At 41.3% G+C, this 15,638-nt stretch overlaps 1 protein-coding gene across 1 annotated transcript in view; it reads right to left on the bottom strand.

Moving 5' to 3' along the window:
* LOC104140561 (fibroblast growth factor 10) overlaps positions 1–14,407 on the bottom strand; it is a 63,011-nt gene extending 48,604 nt beyond the window's left edge. Inside the window, exons 1-3 of the mRNA XM_068925567.1 lie at positions 14,143–14,407; positions 13,947–14,021; positions 13,291–13,851 (exon numbers count right to left, since the gene is read on the bottom strand). Of these exons, the coding sequence (XP_068781668.1) occupies positions 13,291–13,624 (334 nt within the window). The 5' untranslated portion in view covers positions 13,625–13,851; positions 13,947–14,021; positions 14,143–14,407. The remainder of the gene's footprint in view (positions 1–13,290; positions 13,852–13,946; positions 14,022–14,142) is intronic.
* Between the last annotated feature and the right edge of the window lie 1,231 nt (positions 14,408–15,638).

Genomic DNA, 15,638 nt, shown 5'->3' with positions numbered 1-15,638 from the left:
ATGAGATAAATTCTTTAACTGACTAAACTTTAGGATTATTACTAGATATACAGAAGTTTTTGCAACATTTGTCACCCTTTGCTGGGCAGAGAAAAGCATATACAATGGTCCTTTTGAAGGCATTAATCTAATGGACACAAATAACGGAATAATATTACGGATTTCTACTTATTCTCAGGACGGTTTATATCACAAGAGGTTTTATATCACAAGCTTGATAGAGAAAACTCTCAGAGAGGTACTCACAGCAATAACTACACAAGGATTACACCTGAAAATACAAGTGTGCTCATCAGTTGTTAGGGCCTTTAGAGATTCTTTGGAAATTTCATCTTATATGAGGAACACTGGTTGCATCAGTGTGCAATCTATTGGTGCATCACCAGTACATTTCTGTGAGTGGGTAACAGGAGTTCTGCATTCAGAACTTCCATAGTTTGACACACAAAACACATCTAAAAACAAAGAGGTTACATGTAGTTAGATGCATTCAACAGACTGCTGTGAAAGGCAGAAAGTGTGATCCAACCGGTGGTCTCACCCTGAAATGTTTCTTATAACAATTAGATGTCATGCACTGAGGGAAAGAAAGATTCTGAAACTATAATTACAAAACGTTTAATTGAAAAGCCAACATTACAAATATTACTCAACTAGCAAAAATATGTTCCCATCCCCATCAGGCACTTAATAGAAAGTGTCTGGCAACCTCAGCTCTAACATCCTGCATTAACCACAAAGTAACAGGGAGTAGTGAGATGTTCATATGTAGTGGTTTTCCCATTCATCATTAAAATATATTTTTTGAGTCTGCATTGGTGTATGAGCACAGGTGTTCATACACCACATCTGTGGCTCCCTTTTCAAGGACTTTAAACTGTGGTTAACGTTTGGAGGTCTTTGGATAAGAGAGCTGAGCTAACGCTCCCTTCATCAGCAGAGCAGCAATATTTTTGTTGCATTATTGAATTAAATAATTCAGACAGCACTAAAGATCTTTCTGAATATAAGCACTGTGAGGTTATTTATTTGTTTCCTTTGGAGCACAGGAGTTATTGCAACTTAATCTGTATTGAAAAGCTGGATCAGGCTTTGTTATGCCCATAGCACAATTGAAAACAAAAAGGTTACATCTTGCTGATCCTTATGGCCTATTGTGTACATTTATAAAATCAGCAAAACCAAAAGGGGAAGAGTTCCACAGAAAGATTATTATAGATATTTTACAAAGCGTTTGTCTCCAAATCCTCATCTTTGCAAAATGTTTCCTGTTTCATAAGCAGAATCAGCTGCAAGCAGAGTCCACAAATGCATGTGTGGCAGAACTGAAGGAATAAAGCAAGCATGGTGAATTTTGAGCAAATCTGGATAATGCTTTGAGGAATTATTTGGTGTGTGGTCTGAGGCAAGAAGCCACAGAGAGGCGGAAGTTAATCTTATGTACTCCCCAGCTGCAGATATGTCTTTTCCAGAGCAGACTGCAGCGGGAGACACAGAAGAAATGACCAAGGGACCAGATTAATACCACATGAGCCAAGTGTCAGCCTCATTATATGCATTTTCACTAAAGTTGAAAAGACTTTAACTTGGATGGCTGTCATTTCAAAGAGAAGCTGTGACATGTAAAAGTAACTGTAATAAATTAATCTGAAAGAATAATGCCTGTGACACCAAAGGGGAGGTACCAAGAATGAAAAAAATGTTAGGAAAAGAAAAAAAACAAATAAAATTCCGGTAGCTTAACTCCAACACATACACAGCATTTCAGGGAAGTGAAGGCAGTCCCAAAAATGTATAATGATGCCAAATGCTAAAAATATTAGGCAGAGATCATGCTCAAATTCCTGTAAATGAAAGGCATAAAGGTTCAGAGAGGAGAGTGAAATGTCATCTACATTTTAACTGTTTTAATAATAATCATGGAAATGATACAGATCCTTGAGATGAAACATCCTAACGTTCAGGCCTTTTAAGTAAAATCAAGTTTGACATCTCTCATGTTTATAATGGTCCTACAGCATACTGCCCTCACTATTCCTTATAACAAACTTTACTGTAAGAAGAGAATTATTACCTTCCTGGTGGGCTTTTTTTCTGGCACTCATCACAGTGTTACTGGCATGTTTCACAAATAATTTGTTTTCACAACACCCTTGCTAATGTAGCCAGTATTATTATCCTGGTTTTATACACAGCAAGGAGCCAAACAGAGATTAGAGTCAAATACATTTATAAATTTTGGGGTACAGTGGATAACAAACATATATAGGGCCTGATATTTCACAGTACCTAATACTTTATGGCACTTCATACACTCAAAGTTTAGTTCCCACAGACTATCCTTGTGCCAAGTTGTTCAGTCTTCTTCCCTCTCCCTGTGAAGTAGGCAGATTCTTCCTCTGTGTTGCTTAACTTTCAGCAGGAGGAGCACTGGGGACTCAAAAAAGCTTGTACCCCAACCCTTTTGTGCTCTCTGTATCTTCTTCACAGCTTATCTGTGACAAAGGACATGACCCTTTATTTCTGCACATTCCTAGGTTATTTATTATTCCAGCCCTTGCGCATTTCAGCCTATTTTGATCAAAAATTCCATCATAGTCTTTAAGAGCCTTTTTAAAGTTTAATTTAAAAGTACTTCTACAAAAAATGCTGGTGTTGGACCTTTTCTTTCCCAACCCATTTAGTTGTAACCTTGAAGGAGTAGCTGTTGTAAGGTATAGCACCTAGCTGAAATGCATTTCCTCATCCAAAGCACTATAGAAATGCATTTTACACACTCCATGTACTAATAATAATCTTTCTGTCTTCCACATAGTGATCTTAAAATGTTTTTAGTTATGTCAGTGGGTTCAATTCTTGTAGCTGCTTAATACACAATTATTATCAGCCTTAAAGCAAATGACAATCAATGTTCTTGATTGGTTTATGCCATGCGAGAGAAGAAACTATCACAGAAGTACCACAAATCCATATACAGTTGTCACATAGTCTAAATGCCACAGGATGTATAGGATTCTAATTCCCACTCAGAACATTTGGGCATGGGAAGCTGTGAGAGAAACGTCCCACAGTATGTTGGCAATAGGAAACATCATCATTGCCAGGATAGACAGACTACCAGCCTGCATGATCTCAGCATCACGCTCCATCTTCCTTAGCCCAGGAGGAGGGCTACCCACAAAGCAAAACCCAGGGGAAGTAGCAAAACTGCTTGAACCCACTTCTGGGACTTAGAAGGGGCACCATTTGCACCTTCCACTGCTAACTTCAGTAAATCTGGGTTTGACCGCTTAAGTGGTTTAAAACATGCACTGCCCCAGAAAGCAAATCATTGCTTGTGTGGACTCATGGCTCTATGGAAGCAGAGGTGATGGTCTTCTGTGAATCAGTCTAAGAGAGACACTTGAGCAGGAAATATTACTGTTTGCAAAATTCAGCATACTTCCAAAATATATGCTTTCACCCAGCATCTTCACCTATAAGCAAAAAAAGCCGAAACAATTTATCATTTCCTTCCATATCTTATATACTACTCACTGTCAAGCTATTTCTCTGAGAACCCATGTAAACTGTCAGTTTAAAGAGTTTGCAATGGTTTTCATGCCTGGTTGCAGCTCAGAGCATCTAGTGAAATTGCAGCTCGTGCTAACTTTGTGCTCCAATTTACATATAGTTGTGTCTTAGCCCAGCCCCTGGCCAAATAGTCTACTGCTGACCCAGATTCACCAATAAGGGTACCACCAAAACCACACGTGCACCTCTTGTGCAAGGAGGCTACCTTTTCAGCATATAAACATCCAGCTGAGCATCCAGGCTCAGGCTTTGAAGCAGAGTAGCAAAAAGTGGCCATAAGTCAGCTTCTTTTCATATTACAGTCAGTTTTGCAGCTCTGGGTTCTCAGTGAATACACAACAGAATTCATTTCTGTACTGTAGTTATAAGCATTAGCTTTCTGAGAAAGGAAAGGTGTCCCATCATCAGGATGTGAGTCATGGGTACCATTCTGTTTCCCCTAAAATAGGGGAGAAAAATTCAGTGAAATTAGTTGAGGATGAATTTCAGGGGAAGGTTTTTGTTACTTGTTCTACCTCCAAAAGACAGGTGCCACAAGTACCACAATAAAGATGAAAGAAGAACTTCCAGATCAACATGATCTGCACTTTTAGTGTTTACCTCCATGGAAGCCATGGTGGGAGAGAATAAGTATCTGGGAAATACATGGGAATAAATTTTGTTTTATCAAAGTCAAAAGATTATTTCAGTGAGGAGCTTTGACAGCATATTCTAAAATTTTCACAAAAGCACAGAATGGTTGAGTTTGGAAGGGACCTCTGGAGATCATCTAGTCCAACCCTCCTGCTCAAGGCAGGGTCCTCTAGAGCATATTGCCCAGGATCACATCCAGGCGGGTTTTGAATATCTCCAGCGAAGGAGACTCCACTACCCCTCTGGGCAACCTGTTCCAATGCTCTGTCACCCTCACAGTGAAGAAGTTTTGCCTGAGGTTCAGATGGAACTGCCTGTGCTTCAGTTTCTGCCCATTGCCTCTTGTCCTGTTGCTGGGCACCACGGAGAAGAGGCTGGCCTCATCCTCTTGACACTCCCCCTTCAGATACTTGTACACGTTGATGAGATCCCCTCTCAATCTTCTCTTCTCCAGGCTAAAGAGAACCAGCTCTCGCAATCTTTCTTCATAGGAGAGATGCTTCAATGCCCTCATCATCTTTGTAGCCCTCCGCTGGACTCTCTCCAGTAGTGGCATGTCTCTCTTGTACTGGGGAGCCCAGCACTGGGCACAGTACTCCAGGTGAGGCCTCACCAGGACTGAGTAGAGGGGAATGTTTTTCAAAAACATATGAAAAGGAGGCACTAAAACTGCAGTCTTATGAAATCCACTTCATATTAAAGTAATGCAGCCATCCCATATTCTATTCTAGAGCGTAAATTCCTTCTCTCACTATAGTAACAAACAGTTAATAGATGAGCTTGTAGCTGTATAACTGCTTCAAATCTTAAAGATAAGCTTGTAAAATATGACATATTTGATAATAATAAACATATCGGTCATAAAAAAACACCCTATTCCAAAGCCTAAAGAGTAAGAAACTTAGAAGTCTGGGGTTATCTTGATGTGATTTTTTCCCCCCACCTTTCAGCTTGCAAGTAGTCAGCACCAACTTTGACATGAGGAATAAAGCATGTTATTAAGCCTCTTGGAGAGCAAGATAAGCTGAAGAAGAGAATCCCGGAGCAGGTACTGAGTACTATCTACAGAATGGGGTCAGACAAGGTACAGTGAAGCTGGCAGTTGGGGATGGGGGACATGGATGACTTAACATCCCAACACTGATTATATACTTCTAGGGAAAATTATTAGGTACCTTAATGAATCCATGGTTTCATAGGTTCAGGCTGTGAGCAAACCGAGGATACAATCAGATCAGATAGGATAAATCACTGTCACTAGCAGTTCACTGCTGCCAAAACGGGTAGGCCATGCTCCCCCTCTCACCACTTCTCTCCCACTTGTCACACATGCTTCCCCTATTTCTTTCTTGTCATCCTTTCTAGTGTTGCTCTGGCACTCGTCACACTTCCCATCCCCTTCCTCTAATGTGGGCATAGTATCACTCATTTATTCCCAGCTCCTGCTTAGCACCATACCTTGATTAAGCAACATCCTGAATGCTTCCAAAATGCTTCAGCAGCCTTTCCCCAACTCCCACATACACTGACTACAGCTGCACCGATGTGCATTAAGAACCAAAAAGAAAGCTTATTCCTTTATTTCTATGCTATCTTTTGAACCTCTAATACCAGCAGCAGAAGAAAGCAACTGGACTCCTCAGGTCCCCCATTTTCACCTCTGCTCCCCATGTAGGAGGAGTCAGGAACTGCAAAAACCAAGTTTTTCACCATGAAAGGAGTAGGCACTATATTGTTTTACTAAATGAAGGTATATGAAAGATCTGATCTTTGCTTTTACATAAAGTTCACGAGCATTCATGTTTCTAGCATTTGTAGCTTTTTCCTCTCTTGCACAACATCAGAAACTATGCAAGGGGAGAGAGAGAAAAGGAATGAAACTTTTTGCTATAAGTTTCAGCATTTCCTTTTTCTTGAAAGTCAGCCTCAATGCGTGTGAAAATTCCTCTTTAACTGTAGAAGATATACACTACTGACAGATTATTTAGAGGTAAATGTGAAAGGGGACAGGCTAATAATTCTTTAGGCTAACTATAAAATAGGAGAATGCTTTACAGCTGACACTGTGAGTATATCAACCCAGTAATTGGATGCACGTGTTAGTAGCAGTAAAAAGGCACTGTCCAGTTGTCCACCTTACATGGGAATCTACTTTGAGTGTATTCTATGATTTACTGTCGCAATTAGAACTGAATGTTCAAAGAAAGAACACAAGTGACCTAATTTAAAAGCAAAGAGTGCCTTTAAAGCCATTATTTAGCGTGTGACCTGGCTCACTTGTAACCATTTCTTTCCCCTGCAACTTCCATTTGTTGCACTGTACTCATGAAGTAGCACAATCAGTTTTAATAATCTATTCAGCTAATCAATTCAGTTTTAATATTCATCCAATGATTAAAGAGCAGGTCTCTTCTTCCTCAGCCCTCCCCTTAAGATTTTGATTTTCTTCATACACACAGAGAACTTTCCCAGGCTGACTTTTTGAAAATGTCATGTAACAGTATTTCCTGTCTCATTTTTACTATGTTGTAGCTAATAGAGATGTTTTACAACAAGTTGGCACTTGCAAGAAAAGCAATTAATACTGTTAAGAAAGGATCTTTCCAGTTCACAGAACTAATGGTCCTAAGTACCATCAACTACTTTTTTTGTGTCCAAAGCATCTGAACAATGAAAGGCTATAAGATATTAAAATATTGCATCAAAATAAACTGTTGAAGCAAAAGAGGGAAAATCTTTTGGTACGTACATACAGTCAGACTAGTACTAGTAAACACATCAGTCAAAAAACGTATGTGTGCTCACATTACTAAATGCATCCTCCATTTCTGATCTGCTAGCTTGGTTTTCTTAGCCTGAAGAAAGCAAAGCTTACTTTTCTATTCAGTCTTATCAAGCTGACACTGGTTGTTAACGCTGATGAATGTTGGAAGTATTTCTTTGCAGTTGTGCTGTTTAAAGTGGCAAAGAAACCACTAGAAGACAAAACCTAGAATATTAGAATAAAGTATTTCAGTGTTTTATGGCAGCTATAAGGAATGGTCACAAGCGTTCAATATATGCAAAGGCAGCAAGTATTCAATATGTGCAAACTGAAATTTCAACTCTGCTATTTTGGGGAGGTGAGGACGATAAGAGCTTGATTCACAAAACTCTTCAGAAAACTGAGAAAACAGACTAACAAAGACAATCCACAAAGAGAGCATTATAACAAACCCCTCGTTGACTGAATTGTTTCTCTACTTTATTGACACAATTTCTATCATCCTAAGCTTATGAATAAAAATAGAGTATTGTTTACAAAGATGTTTTTCCTATTAAGAACCCTCCCTGTGTGGTTATATTATTCACTCAGAGAAAAAGTCAGGAATCCTCCATGAGAGGAAATGTTGCACTATTCATACAGGTACCTGCTGTTTTTCCCTCGAGACACACAAGTTAACAAGATTTGCTCATACAAGGGCTTGTCCTTTTCCAAAACGAAAGGCTCTGTTGAAGAAATGAGAACTCTCCTGTTGCAGAATCTGACCTAACACCCATTTGAAGTGAAAAGGCCCCTATTCACACACACAGCCCAAAGACATCTGAAAGTCATCTTAAAATGACTTATTTCAAAACAGAGGATCTTATCCTACAACTGAATGCATGCAAGATGTTTCAAAACCGTAAGCACATTCTGTAGCGCTCACTCAGCTGACACCAGCTTCAGTGGAGGTTTTGGCCAAGCCAATACCTGAGAATCATCCTGTTGTAACAGCAGCGTGGAATCCACAAGCTTGTACGCCCCTTGGTCTCGTTCTTCTGAGGTTTTCAGAAGAAAGAACCTTCAAATGTCCCTAATTCTTTCTTTTGTGCAAGTGGTTATAAGTTAGATTTATGAAGACAAAAAGACTTCTTACAACTGTATATTTTAAACAGATTTATGACAGGGCTACAGTATCAGCACAGAGGGTCCACAAGGCAGGAATGCAGTAAGGGCAACAGGAGAGTGTCATGTAGACATTAAATAGTACAATTCTTTCCACAGTCATAAATCCTACGTGCCTGATGTGTACACTGCTGGTTATAAATTATGTAACTGAGTTCTGGAGAAAAAAAATAAATCAATAAAATCAAGACTAAAAATGAGAAACTATCTACATAAGAACATATACACTCCCTGTTAAACCCCCAAGATTCAAATAGTTCACTGAAACAGTATTATTTCCTATTTCAGTCTTTTTAATTGGTAACAAATATAATAGATTGCTATAGAGAGTAAAACAATGAAGCACATATGCCTAGTAAGCAGCCTTTAGAAAAATAAAGAAAAGTCTCACATTAATTTACAAACACCAGCACGTGAAGAGCTCATAACCTCAAACAGCCAATTGAAAAAGAGTTCAAGAGCAAGAGAATCTATTTTAGCAAATATTCTAATTTGTTTGAAGCTGTGTCTCTGAAGTTAAGATAGCTATCAAGCTTTATGATTTTATTACACCAGAGAACATTGATTATAGGTACAAATTCAGTCACAGGAAATAACTCCTGAATAGGTGAAAACTTTGATTTGTAGACAGTTAAATCTATATGCTAATGATGCAGACTGTTTATGGCTTGAGATTTAGTTTATGTTCCAAAACTAAGTATCAAACTACACATACTTAATCAGAACACTACCCTTTAATGCTATTTGCATGCATACAAATCAACATGCAAATGTATTTATATGTTACATATACATGCACACACTTAAAACCCTCAATAGTAATATTTGTTGTTTCTAACAGTTAGTTCAATTATAATCATTTGGGCTACAGAATTTAGACTAGAAACTTTCTTGCTATGAGTCACTATGTTGCTAATCTGATCCCACACTCACTACAGCATAACCAAGAACTACCAGAGACTTCAGCAGATTCTAAAGATGTGTATTAAAGACAATTGCGTACTCAGGGGAAAAGCCTGGAATAGGTTAGCTTGTGAAGAGTAGCTAATTATTTCATGCTAGCTACCAGTGAACACTCTTATTCTGCACTTACAGTGCCTTTCTACTGTTTGGATTAATCCATTTTGAACGTTCAGAAGGTCAATTAATAGCCTCTTGGCTAGCTAGCGTAAGCCCTTGCAGCTTTACTGGAACAAAATAGGCTCATACAGCTGAGGATCTGGTCCCTTCTTGTCCACCTACTTTGAGTGGAGGTGACACCAGACAGTGGCTGTGCCGCCATCTACTGTAGGTTTTGCATAGCACTGCAAGCAGGGCTTGGTCCAAAGCCTGTAAGAATCGCCCCATTAGTTCTTCCTACTAACATCTGGTCGTATATTAACATAGACTCCTCTCCATAAACATGCACCTAATTGTTGGCCTTATCCTGCAGTCCTTGCTCAGGCAGAACTCCTACTACAAAATGCAGGTTAATGCTAATTAAGCATTACATATTGTATCACAGTTTCTCTGCTGTAACTATGTTTGAAGTCCAGGTACTTCTTCATAGCACGGTTAATGGTTGCCTTACAATTCAACTAAAAATGTATTTTGACAGCATAACACTCCAAAATAAGTTCAAGCTTTTGTGAACCAGCTTATCATATATCTTGTAGGCCAAACCATACTGCCCACTAAACCCAAAGAGATTCACTGACTTCAGAAAAGTTTTCTGGGCACAGGTAAGGTCAGAATCTGCCCGCTTGCAGTTGTTTCTCCATTTTTACATATGGTGGAAGCTCCTCTTGGTCATCTCCGATGTCAAGTTATAGCTAATGCTTTTGCAACTAATCTTTGGAGTTTTTTTTGGTTTTGTTTTCCACTGCAAGTACTTAAGTAACCAGAAAGCAGTACAGCTGTCCTTATTCACATATGCAAACGGACCTATGCGGTGGCAAGGGGCTTCACAGCCGTGGTGCTGAGGTATGAGCTAGTATTGAGTGGTTGCATTTCAAGGACAAAACTCTGTATGTAAGGAATAATAAAACAAAACCTAAACTGTCTAGCATATATATATCTAGTGACAGACGCACTCCAGCTCTGCTAAATTATGCAAGCTCCCCAGCCTTCTGACAAAACAGTCAGAAGCCACCTCTGTTCCCATTATCCTATAGGTAGAGTAAGGCTGATGTAATAATTACATGCAATCAAGTTGGAAAACATCTGCCAAAGTAAACTTTTATTTAGTGCACGCTACACAATATTTATAGAGAAAATCTATGAATGCTGCGTGAGCCATTTTAAAGGCTAGGGACTAAACTGCGTTTTCTGAATGTTTATTCTGACTCTCTCCAACTGTTCCCCATGCTTGACAGCGCTTAACTGGCAGCCAGCCATGAAAGCTGTTGTCTAATTACACAACATATCATGATCTTACAGCCCTACAGATAAGGTTTTACTGCAGCATAAATGGATTTTAAACATTATCATATGAGAAAAGAAAATTAATCCCTAAATTAGAATATTTCAAACAGAGTCTTATGTAACAATAGTAATTATTATTTGCTTAGGAAAGTGTGGTTTTGAAAGAGGAACTTAATATGAAAGAGGAACATATATTAGAGATTGAATAGTTTTAATGTTTAACAGGCTACAATTTAATGGACCGGCTTGCTAACTCTTTACGCATGGCAGAAATTTGTTCGCATGTAACTACACATTTTAGAATATCTTAATAATACCATGTATTTGCATGGAATCAGTCTAGCTGGGGATTATGGCGGCATTCTGATCAGTTACATGTGAAGTTACAAAAAGCATAGATTTTGCAAATCACTTGCAACATTTTGATACTGACACCTTTGAAACTAAGAGGCAGTAACAGTATTCAAATAGTCTCAGCCTATGTGCTTTTACATAAAAAGAATCATTCCACCAATTATAATGAGCAGTAAAGAAGAGCATATAACTTTGACTCTTCTTCTGCTAGCAAAATCCTGATCGCTTGCATTTTAAAGATGTTTTACACTGTGCCTGATTTAGTGATGCAAATGGAGCTAGCGAGCAAGCTAGTAGTTTTGAGAAGATGGGACTCCTTTCTCCATTGCACATAAACTTGAGGGACAGGATACAATTATGTATAATAAAGCCATTGGTTTGTATTATATGCAAAAGAATTCTTCTCTCTTTCAGTAGATATTCTGCAGATGTGAAAATAACCATGATATAATGTCGGTTCTCTTTCTGATGCGCCAACTAGAAAACTAGGAGAAAGAATCATACCCTATAGTTAAAGGGAATTCTTCTTGAGTGCAGACTGACAGATTGGGCCTTGAAAGATGTATATAGGCATCTCAGTTTATTCTACCTCCTCACGGCAAGATTCTGCAGGAATTCATGCTTGTACACAGCTTTACTTACTGAACTGTTTTGCTGGCTAAGTGGGGCTGCTCGGATAAGTAGTTACTTATCGGAATGCACTACTGAAGGATCGGGCTCCTTATATCCTTTTCTGCAGCAATATTCTGAACCAAATGGCTTGCTCTTTTTGGAGATGCATGCAAAGCTTTCAGAATCCCATTTTAGGGGAATCTCACTATACTGCTCTATAAACAAAGGTAATGTAAGACATACAGTGCAAAGACCTAGTTAAACACAAATTCATCAAAATGAAGCCTTCATTATGGCTCTGTTTTTCCAGAAACTGGCTTTCTATGAAATATAAAAGTGAGGTGGTAAGATTCAGCTGCTTTGACATCTAAAGCCTTTATAAACATTAAGCGCGTGATAAAGTGTGAAGTTGCAAGGTGGAGCAAGTGAAATAGTGACATATGATACAGCAGCCCTCTCCTCCCTGTTTGTAAGCGCATATTATGGGTATTTAATAGAAATACAGAGGAATTAACGGTAATATTTATTATACAGCATGGCAACCTGCTAAAGTATTCCATACTTTACGTATCAGCTAATAAGGGAGCTACTTATATCTCTTTAATTTGTCTTAATTTAACAGCGGATATGTCCCTAGGTTTATCTGGATTTGCAAAAAACAACCCAAGAACCAAAAGAGCTGTTCTCCACCAGTGAAACAAGAAAGCTTACTCAAACACTTGCATAACGGAGCTTACTTTTTCAGCATGCTGCTATAGTGGGATGCAGTCACTGAAGAGTTACAACGCAATATATCGTGATTTACTACAGTTACTTCAATTTGAGATTGCACAGGCAGGAAAAATCAAATAAAGGTTACATTTCTAGCACTGACAGCCAAAAATGCATTACCAGAAGCCTGCTGTTACTAGAAGCCTAATTAGTACTACAAAAAAGCTCGAAACTACAGCCATGGAAACAGCCTTATGACTTTTACTTTGAAATTATTTCTTAAAAAAAAAAAAAAAGGGACAATGAAATGTGTGTGAGGTCTGTGCGAATCCCCAGCCCCAGATGTTTACAATGGAGTGAGTAGTAGTATAGCGGCGCTGCAACCCGAGAGCTCCGCGGCGGCAGGGCGCAGCACATATGCCAGGGACGCGGCAGGCACGAGCATCGCGTTACCGCGGGCGGCCGGGCGGGCGGGCGGCAGCGCGGCCGCGCACCGGCGGGCGGCGGCGCGGCAGCGCGGCCGCGCACCGGCTGCCAGCGGCCGCCGGCCGGCCCCCGGGGGCGGGGGGCATCCCCATGGCACGGAGGAAACCCAGGAACAAAACCCAGCCCAGAGCAAAACGCGCTTTTTAGGGCTCGGGGTGCCCGGAGCTCTTGTGCGGCTCAGAGAGAAGAGCGTGCGCGTGGGGGGAAGCCGATGCATTGTTTTAATATAGCGTTCTCATCAAGGCACTTTAATGACAGGGGATAATTATTTTCAGATTCGGGAGACAATGCCCCCCCCCCCCGCCCCAGACACACACTCCGCGCCACATCCTTACAAATCTTTCTAATTTGCTCTTCTGCCAGGCAAAGAAACAAACTGTGCTCGGCGAAGCCATTTGCAAAACAAATTTATCCGGAGAGATTTGCAGATACGGGATTGCAGGGAGCCGCGTCAGAGAGGCACCCACCCCACCTCTTGCCCTCTCCCTCTGCCCGGTGAGGCGTCGCCGTCCCTCCCCAGCACGGGGGCTCGGGCGCCCGGAGGTTTGGGCGGCGGCGGCGGGGCGCCGGGGCGGCAGAGCCGTACTTACTGAAGGGGCAGTTCTCCTTCTTGGTGCCGCTGACCTTGCCGTTCTTCTCGATCTTGAGAAAGTACTTGTTGTAAGAGTAGAGCTTCCTCTTGCGCACGTCTCCTTGGAGGTGATTGTAGCTCCGCACGTGTCTCCCCGCACTGGAAGGAGAGGAGAAGGACGAGGGGAAGGAGGAGGATGATGAAGAAGAGTTGGTGGCCTCCGGGGACAGCATGTCCTGGCCGAGGTCATGGCAGGTGACAGGCACAGAAGACACCAAGAAGAGCAGCAGCAAGCAGCAACAAGGCAGGTGGGAAAAGGCTGAGGCACCATTTGTCAGTATCCATTTGCACATTGTACTGAAACTCTGGGCGCTGGAAAATGTCTTATCGAAAGAAACATACTGGAAGGGTAAAACCTGGTAAAAGGCAAGTGGAGAGCCGGTGGTTGCTGCTTCTGGTTAGATCCCTCTGAGCTCTGATCTGACCTGAAGTAAGTGCACCAACATCCATAACTCAGGGGACAAATCGCCTCAGAAGTTGCTGCCTTTTAATCCTTCGAGTCCTCCCTCAGAAAAAAGAGCTGTTGGTTTTTTTTGGGGGGGTTGCTGTGGTTAATCCTCTTTCCTTTTTCTCTTCCCCACCCCACCCCCCCCACATACACACACACTCCCCAACCTGGTTTGAGACTTCCCAGTAGTTATTTTGTTCTCTTCCTCACTCCTTTCTTCACCATCTTAGATGCAGAAAGGTCTGAAAAATAGATGACAGCAAAGTGAACAACAACAGCAATAATAACCAGCAGAAAGGGGTGCTGGAAGGGATTTTTCACACACACCCCCCTTTACACACACATACACACACACGCACTCACACTTTGTGGCTTTGCACCTTCTTCTGATCCCCACCCCCTTGCTTTTTTGCAAATCCCAAACCAGTTGCACAACTCGTCCTTTCTCACTGACAACCCCAGAGGAGGCAGTTTCTTTGTTTTGCTTTGAATTCTCCAGAACAGTATTAAAAAAAATCCAGAGAGAGAGAGAGAGAGAGGAGAAAGAAAGAGAGAGAGAGAGAGAGAGAGGGGAAAAATCCCAACTTGTCTCCCCCCCTTTCCCTTCACTCTCCCTCCCCCTTTGGTTGTAAACAGGTTGGAAGCTGTAGCCTAAATGTCAGCGATTACAAGTCAGAGGTGGGATGTGCCTCTGGTGGTCAACCCTTATTTGCAGGGGGTCAAGCAGCGGTGGGACATCTGAAACCCTTTTGCAGTTGGAGTGAGCAAATGCCTGCTGCGGAGGGAGCCCCAGGAGCTGCCCTGGCTTCCTCCCGGGCGGCGGCAGCAGCGGCAGCCGCCGCCGCCTTCAGCTCGCTGCTAATTGCTCCTAAAGCGTCCTTCTCCTCGGAGCGCTGGCCACCAGCATGGCTTGGAGACTCATGCTTTACTAATTTCCCTGTCTTCCCGACCGAACCAATCCCTTCAAGGGAGGCCTTCCTTCTTTTCCTTCTCCCCCCCCCCCCCCCCCCCAAGAAACTTGTTTTCTAGCGCAGGATTTTATTTTATTTTTTTGGCAGTGAAGTGCTTGAGAAAGCCACCTGGAGCTTGTTGCCTGCTAGAACTCCCCCTCCCCCCCGCTGGAGGAGGGGTTGGGTGGGGAGGCTGGAAAGAAGTATATACTACAGGCAGACCCTGGAAAAGCAGATTATATGCTGGTCAGAGAGAGTAAAAAGGGAAGAAACATAATTAGCTCCTTTTCCTTCTTCTTTGCCAGCTTCCATGGAGGTCTTTCTCCCTCCTTTAATGAATCACTGATTTCTCGCTTCCGTTGCTGAAATAAAAAGTTCACACTTTAGCCTGCTCTTCCTTTTAAGCCTCTCAAGATTTATTGTGTCTCTTTCCCCACCCTCACCCTCCTTGTCTCAAATGAAATCAGGGCCCTAAATGACCATTTTCTAATTGCTAACATGAGTCATTTACTGAATCAGCATCTGACTTCAAAGCAAAAGGGGCTTTATTAGGATTGCAAAGGTTTCCCCATAAAATCTGTCTGAATGTTTTGCTGTCTTTTTTTTTTTTTAAACTAATGCAGTTTCCTTTGCCAGAAAGAAACAAATTCTCTATTTTCAAGGCTATTTTAAAGCGATTTTTCAAGCTATTGTTTTCGTGGAGAGGCATATGTTGTTAGGTTTTCCTTTGATTCCATCTCTCCTAATAGATTTGTCATTTAACATACTGAACGCTATAACAGATTCATATTTCCATCCCAGCACTGAACTGTCAACCTAGCCAGTAATTAACAGGCATCTTCCATATGATGTACTATGTTTTAACGCCACAATAAGGGATCCAGGACTGACAGGATCTGGGCAGCATGC

The sequence above is a fragment of the Struthio camelus genome, chromosome W, assembly GCF_040807025.1.
Source record: "Struthio camelus isolate bStrCam1 chromosome W, bStrCam1.hap1, whole genome shotgun sequence".
NCBI classification, from domain to species: domain Eukaryota; kingdom Metazoa; phylum Chordata; class Aves; order Struthioniformes; family Struthionidae; genus Struthio; species Struthio camelus.
The sequence above is the reverse complement of the archived record's forward strand: the minus strand, read 5'-3'. Positions and strand labels throughout refer to the sequence as shown.